Source organism: Astatotilapia calliptera, chromosome 23, assembly GCF_900246225.1.
Source record: "Astatotilapia calliptera chromosome 23, fAstCal1.2, whole genome shotgun sequence".
Taxonomy (NCBI): Eukaryota; Metazoa; Chordata; class Actinopteri; order Cichliformes; family Cichlidae; genus Astatotilapia; species Astatotilapia calliptera.
In genome coordinates, this window is record NC_039323.1 from 42,136,682 (window position 1) to 42,153,282 (window position 16,601).

Below are 16,601 nucleotides of genomic sequence, written 5' to 3' on the forward strand. Positions count from 1 at the left end.
AGCCTGGCTACAGAGCTGAAGAGAAACCTGGGGTGTTTCTTATTTTCTTCAATCAGTGATGAATAGTAAGATGTTCTGGCTTTGTGGAGGGCTTTCTTATAAAGCAGCAAACTATTTCTCCAGGCTAAATGATGATCCTCTAAATTTGTGACTCTCCAGCTTACGAGTCATCTGCTTTCAGGTGAGTGTTTGAAAGTTATACCTCTGATGTGAGAATTTCTTTTTCAGAGGAGCAGATTCGTATACAGTAAAGAAGTGAAATTGTTAACAAGATAATCAACCTCTGTGGGATGGCATGAAACCTTTTGGAATCCAAGATAACGCTGACCTCAGCCAGGGGGACAGTGACAACCTTCAGCAGCACCAGGAAGAGAGCCATGTTGCTGCCGTTTGGGTTATTTTCCCAGAGAAGACTCATCTATAGCACCAGTTCACTGATGGTGTCAGTGGTGCTTTATAATTACAGTGAAAACTATAAATAACTTGTGAGCAAGCACTCTACAATAGTGGGAAGGAAAAACACCCTTTTAACAGGAAGTAACCTGCAGCAGAACTATGCTCAGGGAGGGGCGGGGCTCCCGGGCCCCTGCAGCCAGTCTTATCTGAGCCCTTTTCCATACCCCACCACCCCATGTTTAAGTCAGGACCTGCCCTAGCATCTTTTTAACCATCAGTTATTGTGTCTGTGTGTTCCAGTTCAGGTTCAGTCACTGGAGCTCGAAATTCAAATAAACTTATTGGAACCACATTTAGATGTACGGCTTAAATAACATCATCTTGTGCAGCACCGTAACAGGTTCAAGCCTGACTTCTCTGAAAAGCTCCATGAACAGTGCGTCTGTGGCTGATGACAGTCGCAGGACCTCTGTGATCATATCTGGCACTGGTGGTAGTGGACTGAGAGATCAGAGAACAGCAGTATCTATTCATTCCTCAGAGCTGAGGAAAAAAGTTAATTTGAACTCATCAATATCCAAAGAAATCAGCCTAAACTGCACAGAATGTGAGCGTGTGAACAAACAACCAATGAAAGCTTAGTCTGGGGCTGAGCATCGGGGCACGTGACCTGTAAATGTGTTCAGTGTGTTTCAGGCATAAAACCTGCCCACAGCGTGGAAAGAAAAGCGTCTGGACTTCTTTAAGTTGCTTGAAGACGTTTCACCTCTCATCCGAGAAGCTTCTTCAGTTCTAGTTATTGTCTGAGTGTGTTGCTGGGTCTGAAGTACCCAGCCCTCGAGGCCTGGAGTGTGACACCCCTGGCCACACTCCAGGCCTCGAAGGCTGGTGCCCTGCAGGTTTTAGACGGGTCCTTTATCCAACACAGCTGATTCAAATGGTTAAATGACCTCCTCATCATGTCCTGAAGTTCTCCAGAGGCCTGGTAATGAACTAATCATTTGGTCAAGGTGTGCTGACCCAGGGTGACACCTAAAACCTGCAGGACACCGGCCCTCGAGGCCTGGAGTTCGACAGCCCTGTTGTAGTTGGATACACTGTCTGAATGTGCCTGCAAAAAAAAAATAAAACCAACCCTCAGCATCGCTAACAGACCTGTAGCCTGGTGTGTTTCAGCAGTGAGCTCTTTGCTTTGAGGGAACGTGGACAGGCTGACTATGATGAGGACTGCAGACCGTAAGTCACATCAGAGCTCGTCTGTTGAGAACACAGGGTGGGATATCACGCGTCCTGATTCGCCCTCAGTTTAGGCCATATACTTTAATGCGTGTCACGCTCCTTCATGCTCAGACAGTACAGTGTAGAAAACAATCAGGAAATAGCCGTTATGTTTTGCTTATTTCTTCAGCGTGCAGGCGAGGGTAACAAAGAAATCTTTGCAGCTTGTGGAGTTGTTTATTAGCCTGTGCAAAGGTACCAATCATATCTGCCGACTGGATCTCCCAGCAGCCCCGGGGCTCAGCGGGAGCTTCTACTGCAGTATTGTGGTTACAGCCCAGAATCCCATTTCCCCAAATAACTGTGGACAGAACAGCACAAAGGGCACGGATGTTCCTGGATTGCATAAATACTAGACCTCCATCCTCTTTGGGCCTTTGTAGAATCAGTTTCCACTGCATTCGTTTAGGACCAGAGGACAGTGCAGCTCGCAGATGAAAAACTTCCAGGAGCTGAAAAGCATTCTCTGCTTTCCAGTGGATCTGAACGGCTTATCACACAAATAACACATTGCAGGTGTGAACAACAGCTTTTCAGTCCCATACACTGAAGTCAGCAGCTGAATAATTACACTAACAAATGAGCTCCTTCAGCTGGCCTCCGTCCACACAGCAGTCCCCTACTGTAGTTCATTACGAGACTCAACATTAGGGAGAAAAACACAAGCTGGGGTTTCTTTGCCGCAGGCGGAAGCTTTAAATGAGCCTTATTACCACAAGCAGCAGGTGAGCTTACATAATAACACAATACGCACAAGTGGGATACGTGTGTGTGTGTGTGTGTGTGTCGAAATCAAATTTAGATGTTACAAGTTTAAAATGCAAAACAATCCTGAATCGTTTCAGTAAGAACTCAAACACAAACTCAAGCCTGTCCTGGGGCCCGTTCTTCGTACGTCGCTTACTACATCCAAGATCAAATGACACATCCAAGATCAAATCATCGCGCTAACTCTGAGCTCGCTATTCCGGTTCCCCGAACACACCTGTTGTCGACGATTAGTATAGCTGGATGAAGTAATGTGAGATCACTGGGTGGCCCAACAGGGGCTACGCATCGATAGTAGAAACATTGATCGGCAACCCTTTGATTGGTCGGCGAAAATGTCGAAGGAGCGCGCTCGGTATTCTTCGGCAGCAGAGCAAGAACTCTTGAGTGAGGGATTTTAGGAGTTTAGGTTTAGGGATTTTAGGCTGGCAGAAAGTTGCTGACAAATTAAACTCGTAAGTAATTTAATAATAACAATAATAATGGAGTGGATCTATATAGCGCTCTTCAAGGCACCCAAAGCGTTTTACAATTCCACTATTCAGTCACTCTCACATTCACACACTGGTAGCTGTCACAGCTGCCCTGGGGCAGACTGACAGAAGCCAGGCTGCCATATCGCGCCATCGGCCCCTCTGGCCAACACCAGTAGGTGGTAGGGTAGATTTATCATATCACACTATATTATCCAATATTATATTACATTATATTATATTACATTATGTTATATTATATCCCCTTTCACATTAGAGCCACAACAGGACCCACTAGAACATGGGAACAAGTAAAAGTGAAATATAAGAATATTCTACAGAATGGTAATATTTATCACTTATATTGCTTTTCGTCTCTTGGACAGAGACCCTGAAATAATCTGTTTGTTTGTTTATAACAGCAACCAAGAAAAGGGGCAGCGCAAAAAAAGACAGGTGGTGGTCCTGCACCCCCTCGTCAACAAGTTGGTTAAGTAAATAATACCCTCACGGGAAAATCGATATCTCTCTATGAGCACACTGTCGCGCTGAGCTAAAGGATCCTGTCTGTCCCGCAATATACGCTGGATTCTGAGGACTCTCCTTATCAATCTTGCACCTTCCGCAATGGGTGGCTCGCGTATACGGACAGGACATGGCTGCGACAGGCTTCCCAAATCCACCTTCGCTTTTATAGCCGTGGTCTCCCATCTTGATTACACGAAGTAAATTGCAATTGCTACTCTGAAATCTGAATTACATCTGTAATAATCACATACATGTAATAGAATGTTAATAGTACATTTCCCTTTTTTAGGAAATGACCTGTATGTATCTGTGTGACATCAATAAAAGGATCAAGTGCTGCATTATCTTTAGTTACATTGATGTTATTTATTTATGGTGAAACAGTGGTAAAATATCGCTGTTGCTTTCGTATACATGAAGCGGACATACCTGCGTGGCCGCGATCTAATCCTGTTTACATAAAGTAAACCTGCTCCCGAGCAGGTTTACGCTTACGGCTCTGTTGCTATGACAGCAAGTCCCGGATGGGCTTCGAAGAACCGAACGATCCAGGATCACGCGAAATCGTCAACAGTCAAATCCGGCTAACTTACTTAGCGAGGTACGAAGAACGGGCCCCTGGTGACTCAGGTCATGTTTGTCTGTTGACATTAGTGTTGAAGACTTTGTTGTTAAAGGTAAGAATAAAAGTTGACTGATGACAGCAGACAGTAGGATGACCTCTGTGTTTGCAGCAGATCTTCACAGATCTCTGTTACTAATAATGTTTAACTGACTACGATACAACATTCAGGTTCTGTACTACTCAGGACTGTTCATGATGCACATCCCTGGGTGGACTTCTGCACGTCTTGAGCCTAAAATGAAGCTGCGGCGCTCCCTGTCACTTTCGTCAGTATGCACAGTATCTATGATGGATTTCATACGGCATCATGTCAGCACAGACGTGCTACATAAGAGACGATAAGGGAGCGAAGACATCCCAACAGCCGGCTCGGGTCTGAGAGAATAATGACAGCGACGACAAGAACATTATTATTTGACATTCCTTTGTTTACTCGTTCAAATCACTCATTTTACAACAAACATCATTTAAAGGACATCAAAAAACAGAACACATGGAGTTCCTGGTTTTAAAGATCAGCAGCACCGACAGCCCCATCGCAGCCTTCACACTGCTGTTCACCAAAAAGACTGTATAGAAAAGATGGAAATGCCACTGAGGGTTCCTGGAATATCCTGATCCCAGCCCGTCCTCTGCAGTCTGCTGCATGTGTGTAACTGCTGCCTCGCCTGGCTGAGTGCAGAGCAGCTCTCGCACACGCCAAGTCGCTCCTGAAGGAAATCAAACGGTGACCCAGCAGCAGTCAAACCTGCACAAACATCCAACCCTTCAAAGACTCGTGCTGCCTCGTGTCCTGGGGGAGCCGCCGGCATCCACGAGGGCGGCACAAACCTTTCTGTGAGGCGGGTCACGGATATCCGATATTTTTCACTTTGCTTCAAGTCAAAAGAAAAGAAACTATGATAAAAGTCCAGGTTCACATGCTGTCACAGAGAGGACGCCTGTGTGATCAAAGTAATCTGAGTGAAGCCCACAATGTACCATCTTTCCAAACATGCACCAAGTCAAAGGCTGAATCACTTCAACATCACTGCATGCAAACATCGGTGCAGTTACTTTTCTAGCATGTGTCTGTTTCCTGGGTGAGTAAAATCACCCAGGAAGTACGTATAAATACAGAAAATGTTTATTCCTTCTTGGTAAACGACACTCCAGGCTTCACACGCTCCATTTGTCCATGTGTGACGCTCAGCCCATCCAGCCCTCTCTCTTTAAGAACCTCACGGCGTCCGTGAAACCTTCTTCACATAACGAACGCATGGCGCCGGTGGACGGAGGGAACAGAGCCTGATTCAGACGTTTGAGGTTCTCCACGGAAAGCTGAGGAAGCCAACGGAAAGACTGCGTTCACATCAACAAAGTGACAGAAACACGTCCTTCTGCACGCACACGCAGCCATTCACGGCTGGACGTGCTGCACTTTGTGCTGTGAGCTGGATCAGGTCAAATAACATCTACAGCTCGACTTCATCTTCTAACGAGATCAAAAGATTTATGGTTCTGGCAGCACATCTAAGATTACAGAACTCTTTACCTTTATTATTAACGTAATGTCAAAGACTAATATCTGAACTGTGACCGTGTGAAGGACACCGGTCAGTTCTGTCTGAACGCACCCTCCACATATCTGAACATGACTCTGTTTCATAACTGCAGCACTTTGGTTTCGGACTCTCCGGAAATTTGAAGCTGCTGAAGAAGCTGAATACAACCAGCAGGTTGGAGCACTGGGTGGTGGTGTGCTCCACGTGCACTGACAGGAAGTTCACAGAGTGAGAAAGCTTTGTTGCCTGGCACATATCTTTAGCACTATTAGCCGTACACGCTGCTCAGTTATGGTAAAAAGCTGAAGGTGGAGAATAATCTGGGAATCCAGGTTTCTCCTTACAGACCAATCAGATGCTCCGGTTCTCACCATTATGTTCATGTTGGCCAAGCTGAGTTGAGTTTTGAACCGCCCCCTGTGGATCGGACACACATCCTGCCGTCCAGCAAAGGGTGACACCGTGATGGTTCGTCCCAAAGGCAGGATCGGCAGGCTGTCAGTGAATCCTCCATCAATCCATTTCTACAGGAAACAAAGAGCCTTCTGGTCACACAACAGCTACAAAAAGGTTTAGAGCAAAGAAAGCTGTTTAGACTTTCAGACAATCACAAACATGCTAACAGGACAGGGAAGCTGGTGTGTTTTATCTGACGTTCACACTCTGATGGATGGCCTGGAGAGAAAAGCAGCCAGGGGTGGAACCACCAACCTTCTGATTAGCAGATGACCTGCTTGACATCCTGAGCTACAGCTGCATAAATAATCCTGTCATTAAATACTTTGTAGACAAGCCCTGCAAACCTGAACTTTCCTACAACCCAACCAGCACGGACACGTTCAAATCTAGTGCACGAAGCAGCCGGAGCAGAGAAAGCTGTCCGCTCTATGACTTCCACGTGATGTCAGGTTACATCCACGTGAGAACAGCACAGGCCTCGTGGATTTACAGCGAGTGGGTGTGGCGTGTACCCTCACCTGAACCAAAGGAACAGGGTTTCCACTGGTTTCCAGCAGTAAGAGCACATCTGAAGAGGACCTGTTATGTGCTATTTGAAGGAAAGGCCTCTATTAACTTCAGATGATGCATCGTCGTCCACAATTCATGTGTAAAAGTGGCTCAAGACACATTCAAATATCTTCTTTACCAGGCATTTTGGCTCGTTGTAACAAAACCTCAGGTAGGGCTGCTCAATTAATCGAATTTTAATCACGATTACGATCTGGGCTTTCAACGATCATTAAAAATGACTGAGCCGATTATTAGCCCCTCCCTCATTTATCCGCGACACCTTAAAGGCCGGTCCATGAAAATATTGCATAAACCGTCCGTGGCGCAAAAAAGGTTGGAGACCGCTGATTAAGAGGACCCGAGGGAAGCTCGGAAAGCTAAGCAGAAGTTATTTGGAGAGGAGAGTGACTGCCGTTGGTTGAAAAGAGAGGTAAAAAAACTTCAGTGGTGTTGCACACTATTTTATATTATTTTTTAAAGTCATTGTTAACCCTTTAAATCCGGTCAGAGCAGCACGCTCCGTGTTGTGTAACTATTTTTAAATCCCTGTAGAACCTGAACCGTGTAAGCTAGCGCAATAATTTGTTTTGCATATGAAACCAGAGGAGTTGTACTTACATCTGATGCCATCAGCTTGTCCTCGGTCACGGTTTCCTTCCACATAAAGCTTTGCAAAAACTGCATAAAAAGCTCTTGCAGGAACAAAAACATAATATTCCAGAAACACGCTTTGCCGATCAGCTGTTCGTAACACTTCCCACAGTGAAACAGACGTCAGCGCGAACTGTCGCATGTCCGCCATTTCCTGGCCGAAACCGGAAGTGACGTCATTTTCGCGGAAAATGTAGTTTTTTTTACTTGTAGGCCTTAAAAACCTATACTGGTCATGTTTGACTTTTCTGAATAGTTGCTGGGATGCTTAGAACTCGAATTGCACTGCTGGAAATAGTTTATTTTGATGCACCTGCTGTTTTCTTTGCAAATTTGCATCATAGGATTGTTTTTTTGTTTTTCCTGCAGTATATAAAAATTGCTGTATCTCCAAAATAAAACTATGAAGACACTCAAAATAAGTTTCCTGTTGTTGTAAACTATTTTTGCTACTTTTTTGTATTTAAAGTTTTGAGGGATAAACCTCTTAAATTTCTCCAAGTAGAAATATATGTAAAAAACAAAAAACAAAAACGATTTTCAATTTTTTTGTAGTTTATTGTACTTTTTTGCAATTAATGTAGTTACTATGGACTTAATGCATACATATTATTAAAATATGGGCTATAACAGTTGTATAGCAACTTGAAATGCTCCCACAAATGGCACTACAGCATGTAAAAAAATAATATAAGCTCTGGCGGACTTGGTTCTATGGTAAAGGGTTAAATAAATATCGTCAAATAATCGCGATCTCAATTTCAGTGAAAATAATCGTGATTATCATTTTTGCCATAATCGAGCAGCCCTAACCTCAGGTATTATTCAGAACCTCTTTCATGCCCACATGTTAAAGCTCATTTTAACCCTAGACTGTGATATCTGGCTGTTGTCTTTACCAGTAAAGAGTAGAGTTGACATGTATTCAAGCATTCCTCACACTCAATAATCTACTTTTGTATGTTTAACATTTTCTAGCACCGAACACTCTGAAGTCAGCAAAGCATTCGATTTATCAGTCTAGCAAGCTGTCGCTCGTTCCTGCGGAACATCATGAACCCATTGATTTTGTTCTGACACCGGCATAAACCCTTACCTTTCCTCTGAGCTCTACTGGTTTGAGTCCAGCATAGACTGGGACAAAGCAGCTGGCTAACAGGACCTGGACAGGTACAAGAGGGGGACAGTTATCCGGCAAAAACACTTGGTTCGGCAGCTCGTCGCTCAACATTTTGGTCACGAGGCGCGTGCAGTCAGGTAACAGCTCATACACAGCACGGTGTCATTTATAGTAGTAAAAGCACTAAACTGAAGACTGGAGAGAAACAAGGCTGTAAAACAATCATAAACATTTATGACCATGTTTGAAACGGACTGTGTGTGTTTACAGAGAGGGGTGCGAACCTTTATGAGCTCCTCCCTGGAGGTAAACGTCGACACGCTGTGGTTCGTGCCACTTTCTGAGTGTGTTATTGAGACGTAGAGGCGGTCAGTGGCCAGACTGTGAGCCTCTGTGGGGAGAATCTCTTCTATCCCCTCCCTGTGGGAAAATCCACACGCAGATGTTCATTTGTCAGAGCTTTAATGGAATCATCTCCACAGGGCATCGTAAACACTGTTTTACAGGGACGTGCGATTATTAATCAAGCTATCAAGCACTTACACTGACCGAAGCCTGCTGGCCTTATTCAGCTGCCGTGTGCCTTCCTCACACCTCAGCTTACACTTCAAGCATAGATACTGACAAACTAACCGCCAGCAGCAGGTCGCCCCCTGCCTCTTTACCTGTTTTCTGTGTCTATCACAAACTCGGTCAGCAGCAAATGAAAAATCATTAAATATGAATAATTTGATGAGTTTTAATAGCATACACACACCTGAGACTAAAGCTGGAAGAATTAGGAATACTAGGCCAAGATCAGCAGCTAAGAAGCTTTGACGTGCTGCAGTCCTGGGTGCTGTTTGTCGTTCTTTGTGTGCTTTCAGCTTCAGTTACTGTGTTTGTCCTTTGAGACGTGAGACAGTTTCATCGTGGTCTTGATGGTTTCTGCGACTGCACTCGGGGACACATTCAAAGTTTGACCAGTTTTCCAGACTGAGCTTCAGTTCTTAAAGTAATGATGGGCTGTTGTTTCTCTCTACTCCGATTGGTTCTTGTCATAATATGAACTCTAACAGTTGTCAAATAGGGCTGTCAGCTGTGCACCAACCTGACCGCTGCACAACCGATGGTGCCAACGTCATTAAGAAGGCAAGAAACTCCACCAATGAACCCTGACAGGCTGTGAGGTGAAACCATGTCAGGTGACGACATCATGAAGCTCACTGAGAGAAGGCCGAGGGTTTGCAGCTGTCGACACAGCAGAGGGCGGCTACTGTCAGGAATCTAAATATATTGAATGTCTTCGGTTTATCTACGATGTAGAAAGTAGTAAAAATAATGAAAAATCATTAAATGACAAAGTGTGTCCAGACGTCTGACTGGCAGTGTATATAAATATAATAACTGCATTAAAACTAAAAAACTAAACTGAAGCATGAAACCGCACAGTGCAAGCAAACTGGAACCAAACAAAGCTGAAAACAAAAAGATGAAAATTAAAAAGCCATTATGACTCTGATTAACAGACCTGCAGCTGAGTCTTTCTGACAAACGTCCCGAGCTCACTGACAGAAAGCACGTGTTAAGAGTTCAGTCGAATCTTGTTCTTCCACAAAGTCCTGATCGCACCCGGGCCAAACACGTCTTGCTCAGGCTCCATTCAGCCAAACAGTGACTTGTTTAGAAAGAACCAAACATCTTTGCACAGCTACAGCTGACGGTGCTCCAGGGTTACGTAGTTTGTTTAGTCCTGACATGAAGTATGAACTGTGGGAATGTTTGAAACAGGCTTGTTAACCCATAGATACTACTTGTGCTTCATGCCTGCTGAATCTGAAGAGACTGACTGGTTTGGTAAAGGCTTTAGCTTTCTGACCTGATAATGGTGTAAGGTACAAAACATGAGGATCATAAAAGTAACTGCAAGTTAACCTCAGGGGATAATGAATCTGTCTATTCCACTGCTACTGTGGCATTAAACAAACTCAGTGCACCTTCCACTGCGTGACACAGAGCTATGACGCTGCAGCAGGTGGAAAATATCTCCACAGTGTTTTCAGTGTTTAAGCTGGTCATTGACCACCAACCAGTATTCACAGCAACACGTGTTGCAGGTCCACAATGGGAGACATCAACACCTCCATCGTGTAACATTGCCCGGTGATTGTTGAGGAGACTTCTGCTAAGTAGTTACCGGAGTGTGAGCATAAAGTTGTATCCTGGTGTGACGGCCCCAAACCGCTGCTGTCTCACACCGTCAGCAAACCTGTAGGTGAAGTCTTTGCAGTGCTGGAAGAAGGAAACAAAAGCACAGTCATATCATTCAGTCACTAGTGTAACAAAGCTCATTCACTCAGCTCTACACTCACAGATTCATTTTTCCTGCACAGCTGGTGATTTATCTCAATACAATCAAAGTCTGAAATCTGCAAAACTAACTGAGAACAGAGGATATATGAGCACAGTGCGCCTTGTAAATAACATTTCACTCAATCGCTTGTTGTTCATCTAGATTCCTGAATTTACAGCTAATTACTCACTCTGAGTACGCTAACATCTGAGTTGTTATTTTATAGGATCGGCTGTTACAGTGTGCATCACTAAAACAGACGGTTCTTCAAGTGTGTGACAGCAAGTATCCCTGAGCATCATTCACCCTGACAAAGTCTTTAGTCCCGTACACACACATATAAAAACTGCCAGTACTAAAGAAGAAGCAAGAATCAGGAGCGAGAAATAGTTTGTCTCCATTTTGCTCAGAGACCAGAGGGTTTCACTAACCCCACATACCCCTGGACTGTACACGATACCTCCAACTTTTCAGGAGCTGTGACCATTACAGCAGCCACCAGTGCCCCAGCAGAAGCACCTGCACAGGCCCCGAGGGAGCCCAGCAGCTTGTGCCCATGCCGGAGAAAGGCCTCCATGGCACCCAAGTGATAGATCCCCAGGAAACCACACGCAGCAAAGGACAGATTCAGGACCGTCATCATTAACACCTGCACAAACATGCAAACATGACATGAGTCACACGTGGCGTTGTTGAGTCCAGCCGTGTGATTACTGCAATTTAGTGCCACATATACGAGTAGCACGAATAAACCAAGAAGGCAGGGAAGTCTGACCCCTCCGCCCTGCTGCAAACATGACCGCATGAAAGCACGTGTCCATTAGAAAGCCTTTTTTCACTCCTCATCGCGTACGCGCCAAGCTTGTTACTTGTGTAAACTTCAGCTTTAGGGCCAAATGCTTATCTCACCGTCGTGATCGTATAACAGGACAGAAAAGCAAAGCTCGCTGAAAACACACACAAAAAGTGACGAAAGCACATTTCCTATAACGCGGTTAATGCTGAAACCATCACTGTCAACATATTGAGTACCTTTTCTTGGAGAACCAGCCGTTTTCAACCTTTCTGTGTACACCGGAAGTAAACAAAGCCCTGCTCCTGAATTCAAAATAAGACCAACCTCGCGATAACGCGAGTTCAACTCTGTGGATGGGGGGCCAGGAGTGACAAAATGAATTAATTAAATACACCAATAAATTATTAATTAAATGTGTCAATAATTAAAATTAAGATGTGAAACAAATAAATAAATAATTTTTTAAATGTTTTAAATTAAATGAAGGGGCATTTAATTATTGAAATATTTATTTAATCAATTAATTCCAATTTCTTGACAAATCTTGACAAACCGACCAGATATTTCAAGACTAAAACACTACATTCCCGGCTAGAAAAATATTCAAAGTATATTTGGTGACATACAAACAGGGTATTTCAAAGTACAGTTCAGTTATTTCCACATGTCCATTGTTGGCACTGAGAAACACCCACTAAAACATGGCCACCAGGCCAAAGCAATGGTGTTGACTCCACCCCCTGACTTTGATGGGTGAGGCTGACAGATAAAATAAATTCATGAAGACAGCCGCAGGGTCAGGGTAGATACACCATTAAATAATGATTTAAATCTGTTAATAAATAATTAAAAATTTAAATAAATAAATAATTTAATGTGTCAATATTGTAGTAATTAATTAATTGTTAATTAAATGTGTCATTAATTTAAAAATTGGAAATGAAGACATAAATAATTGATTACATGTTTTAAATAAAATGAATGGGCATTTAAATATTTATTGAAATATTAATTAAATTAATTAATTCCAGTTTTAATTATTTAATGAAACGTTTAATTAATTATTTAATGGCATATTTTAGTCACTCCTGGCCCTCCAAACTCTGGCGCTAAACACATGCATTCAGCTCAGTTCAGTTTTTTTCTTTTCTTTGGCTACTGCAGGTGATGGCTGTAGCTCAGGAGGTAGAGCAGGTCATCTGCTGATCAGAAGGTTGGTGGTTTGATTCCTGGCTCCCCCAGTCTTAACCCCCACCAGTATGAAAGTGTATGTTTGTTAGAAACCCCTGACAAAGTGTAGAGTGCTTGTGTGTATGATGTGGCATGCTGTATAGAGCGCTTTGAGTACTCCAGGAGAGTAGAAAAGAATCAATTTCTTTAGCTTATAATATAATAATGTTTTTGTTTGTTTGTTTTTTGATAAAGACACAAATCGCCATAGCATTATGAAATCTGTCTGCTTCTCTGAGATAGAAGAGTGGACTGATTTTTTTGTGTTGTTGTTGTTTTTCTGGTCAGCATGTATAGTCCATAAACTCATGAGAGTACTGTGCAACATACCAACCTCACAGACCATCAAAATGTATGTTCAAAGGTGAAAATCCTTCTAATGTCCACACGAAATTTAATCTGAACTCTAAATTAATGAAATTAAAATTTAATAAACCTTTGCCTGCCATTAGCAAAACGTTATAATTGAATAATCTTATTATAGAACATAATTTTGAGTATTGCTGTCTTGGCATTTTGCTACTTCAGAACGAGCACCTGGTCCTCACTGAAACTGCTTTGGAAAGTGGAACAACAGAGCAAATGTTGAAAACCCATGTTGTGTTTTTAATGTTTTATTATCTGTGTTTTATGGTGTGGCTTTATTGGATCTTTTCTTATATGTATTTTACAAGTTCTTAAATTTACTTTATTTGCACTTGCTTATTCTAGTTTCTATCAAAGACGTTTCGCTAATGATTTACTGTATACAACTCATTCTTTCTTGGCACATTTCTCTCACTCCTTCAGATTTGATGGTTTTCTGGCAAACATTATAACAAAATCATAACAGAAAACATACTCAGAATAAACAAAAGCATAAAGAAACACTGAGTCGGCAGACTCAGGACCATGACACTGACATGGTTCACATCTACTGGCTGAAGAAGCTGACTGCACTCCACAAGCATCTGGCAGCACAGATGAACCAGCTGCCAGTCGATGAGAAACACCCAGAACAGCTAACTGTAGGCCGGACAGTCATGTGTCAGGCACAGTTACACTGGCTTGCAAAAGTATTCGGCCCCCTTGAATTTTGTCACATTACAGCCACAAACATGAATCACTGTTATTTGAATTCCAGGTGAAAGACCAACACAAAGTGGTGCACACGTGAGAAGTGGAACGAAAATCATACATGACTCCAAACAGCAGCACGGCGGCACGGTGGTTAGCACTGTTGCCGCACAGCAAGAAGGTCCTGAGTTCAATTCCACCACCAGGCCGGGGTCTTTCTGTGTGGAGTTTGCATGTTCTCCCCGTGTTTGCGTGGGTTCCCTCCGGGTACTCCGGCTTCCTCCCACCGTCCAAAGACATGCAGCTTGTGGGGATAGGTTAATTGGATAATCCAAATTGCCACTAGGTTTGAATGTGAGTGTGAATGGTTGTCTGTCCCTGTGTGTTGGCCCTGCGACAGACTGGCGAGAGGCAGGGTGTACCCCGCCTCTCGCCCTATGACAGCTGGGATAGGCTCCAGTGGGGCGCTGGAGCCTGAAAAAGGATAAGCGGAAGCGAATGGATGGATGGACTCCAAACATTTTTTACAAATCAATAACTGCAAAGTGGGGTGTGTGTAATTATTCAGCCCTCTTTGGTCTGAGTGCAGTCAGTTGCACATAGACGTTGCCTGATGAGTGCTAATGACTAAATAGAGTGCACCTGTGTGTAATCTAATGTCAGTACAACTACAGCTGCTCTGTGACGGCCTCAGATGTTGTCTAAGAGAATATTGGGAGCAACAACACCATGAAGTCCAAAGAACACACCAGACAGGTCAGGGATAAAGTTATTGAGAAATTTAAAGCAGGCTTAGGCTACAAAAAGATTTCCCAAGCCTTGAACATCCCACGGAGCACTGTTCAAGCCATCATTAAGAAATGGAAGGAGTATGGCACAACTGTAAACCTACCAAGACAAGGCCGTCCACCTAAACTCACAGGCCGAACAAGGAGAGCGCTGATCAGAAATGCAGCCAAGAGGCCCATGGTGACTCTGGACGAGCTGCAGAGATCTACAGCTCAGGTGGGGGAATCTGTCCACAGGACAAATATTAGTGGTGCACTGCACAAAGTTGGCCTTTATGGAAGAGTGGCAAGAAGAACGCCATTGTTAACAAAAAACCAGAAGAAGTCCTGTTTGCAGTTTGCCACAAGCCATGTGGGGGACACAGCAAACATGTGGAAGAAGCTGCTCTGCTCAGATGAGACCAAAATGCAAAACGCTATGTGTGGAAAACTAACACTGCACATCACTCTGAACACACCATCCCCACTGTCAGATATGGTGGTGGCAGCATCATGCTCTGGGGGGGGCTTCTCTTCAGCAGGGACAGGGAAGCTGGTCAGAGTTGATGGGAAGATGGATGGAGCCAAATACAGGGCAGTCTTGGAAGAAAACCTGTTGGAGTCTGCAGAAGACTTGAGACTGGGGCGGAGCTTCACCTTCCAGCAGGACAACGACCCTGAACATAAAGCCAGGGCAACAATGGGATGGTTTACAACCAAACATATCCATGTGTTAGAATGGCCCAGTCAAAGTCCAGATCTAAATCCAATCCAGAATCTGTGGCAAGATCTGAAAACTGCTGTTTACAAACGCTGCCCATCTAATCTGACTGAGCTGGAGCTGTTTGCAAAGAAGAATGGGCAAAGATTTCAGTCTGTAGATGTGCAAAGCTGGTAGAGACAGACCCTAAAAGACTGGCAGCTGGAACTGCAGCAAAAGCTGGTTCTACAAAGTGTTGACTCAGGGGGCTGAATAATTACGCACACCCCACTTTGCAGTTATTTATTTGTAAAACATGTTTGGAGTCATGTCTGATGTTCGTTCCACTTCTCACGTGTGCACCACTTTGTGTTGGTCTTTCACGTGGAAGTCCAATAAAACTGATTCATGTTTGTGGCTGTAATGTGACAAAATGTGGGAAAGTTCAGGGGGCCGAATACTTTTGCAAGCCACTGTATGTGTTCTGTTTTATTTGTCCTGTTTCTTTATGAAATCTCACCAACAGGTGGTGCTATTGTTTTTTTTTTGATTCCCTACTTTGTGTGTTGCAGTAGCTAATTAGGCTTTTGTAAAACAGGGAGGGACTCACTTGTGCTCTAAGGGTTGAAAGTTGAAGAGGTCAGATTTGTTATTATTTTAGAGGCACCCTTCTTTATTAGGAAACAGTGCCTGTGAGAATTTGTTCGTCGAAATGACCCTAAATATCTTTCATAAAAAATCACAGCCGTATTGAAAGAAGCACAGTGATCATTAGAATTCTTTTCACCAACTTAAGACTGCATATCGTGACTATGCAGGTTCCATTGCACCTTGTCTGCTTTGTACTCTATGAGCGTGTCAGGTGTGTAGCAAACTGTGCAAAATTTCTCAACTGCATTTGTTTTTGATCTAATCTAGCACCAATTATGGTAAATGGCCTGTATTTATATAGCGCTTTTACTAGTCCCTAAGGACCCCAAAGCGCTTTACATATCCAGTCATCCACCCATTCACACACTGGTGATGGCAGCTACATTGTAGCCACAGCCACCCTGGGGCGCACCGACAGAGGCGAGGCTGCCGGACACTGGCGCCACCGGGCCCTCTGACCACCACCAGTAGGCAACGGGTGAAGTGTCTTGCCCAAAGACACAACGACCGAGACTGTCCAAGCCGGGGCTCGAACCGACAACCTTCCGATTACAAGGCGAACTCCCAACTCTTGAGCCACGATCGCCCCACCCCCTAATGTATACTTATGCAGGTCTTCTTTTATATCATATGTTTGCAGTGCATTTGCCGTTGTTCATACAGTTGTATAACTGT

General features: G+C 43.8%; 1 protein-coding gene across 6 annotated transcripts; it reads right to left on the minus strand.

Annotated features, from left to right (window-relative positions):
• Positions 1-4,475: 4,475 nt before the first annotated feature.
• Positions 4,476-11,844, minus strand: pnpla4 (patatin-like phospholipase domain containing 4). Of its 6 annotated transcripts, XM_026159503.1 has the most exons (7): positions 11,759-11,843; positions 11,187-11,375; positions 10,571-10,665; positions 8,679-8,814; positions 8,371-8,436; positions 5,984-6,136; positions 4,476-5,388 (listed from the first exon to the last, which is right to left on the minus strand). In XM_026159503.1, the coding sequence occupies exons 2-7, from the start codon at positions 11,367-11,369 to the stop codon at positions 5,257-5,259; spliced, it is 765 nt and encodes a 254-aa protein (XP_026015288.1). In that variant the 5' UTR covers positions 11,370-11,375; positions 11,759-11,843; the 3' UTR covers positions 4,476-5,256. The 6 variants fall into 6 exon arrangements, with proteins under 6 accessions (XP_026015288.1, XP_026015287.1, XP_026015293.1 ...); XM_026159502.1 differs by having other exon boundaries at positions 5,321-6,136; positions 11,759-11,844; XM_026159508.1 differs by lacking the exon at positions 11,759-11,843 and adding an exon at positions 8,938-9,688 and having other exon boundaries at positions 5,321-6,136; positions 9,905-10,665; positions 11,167-11,229.
• Positions 11,845-16,601: the final 4,757 nt, after the last annotated feature.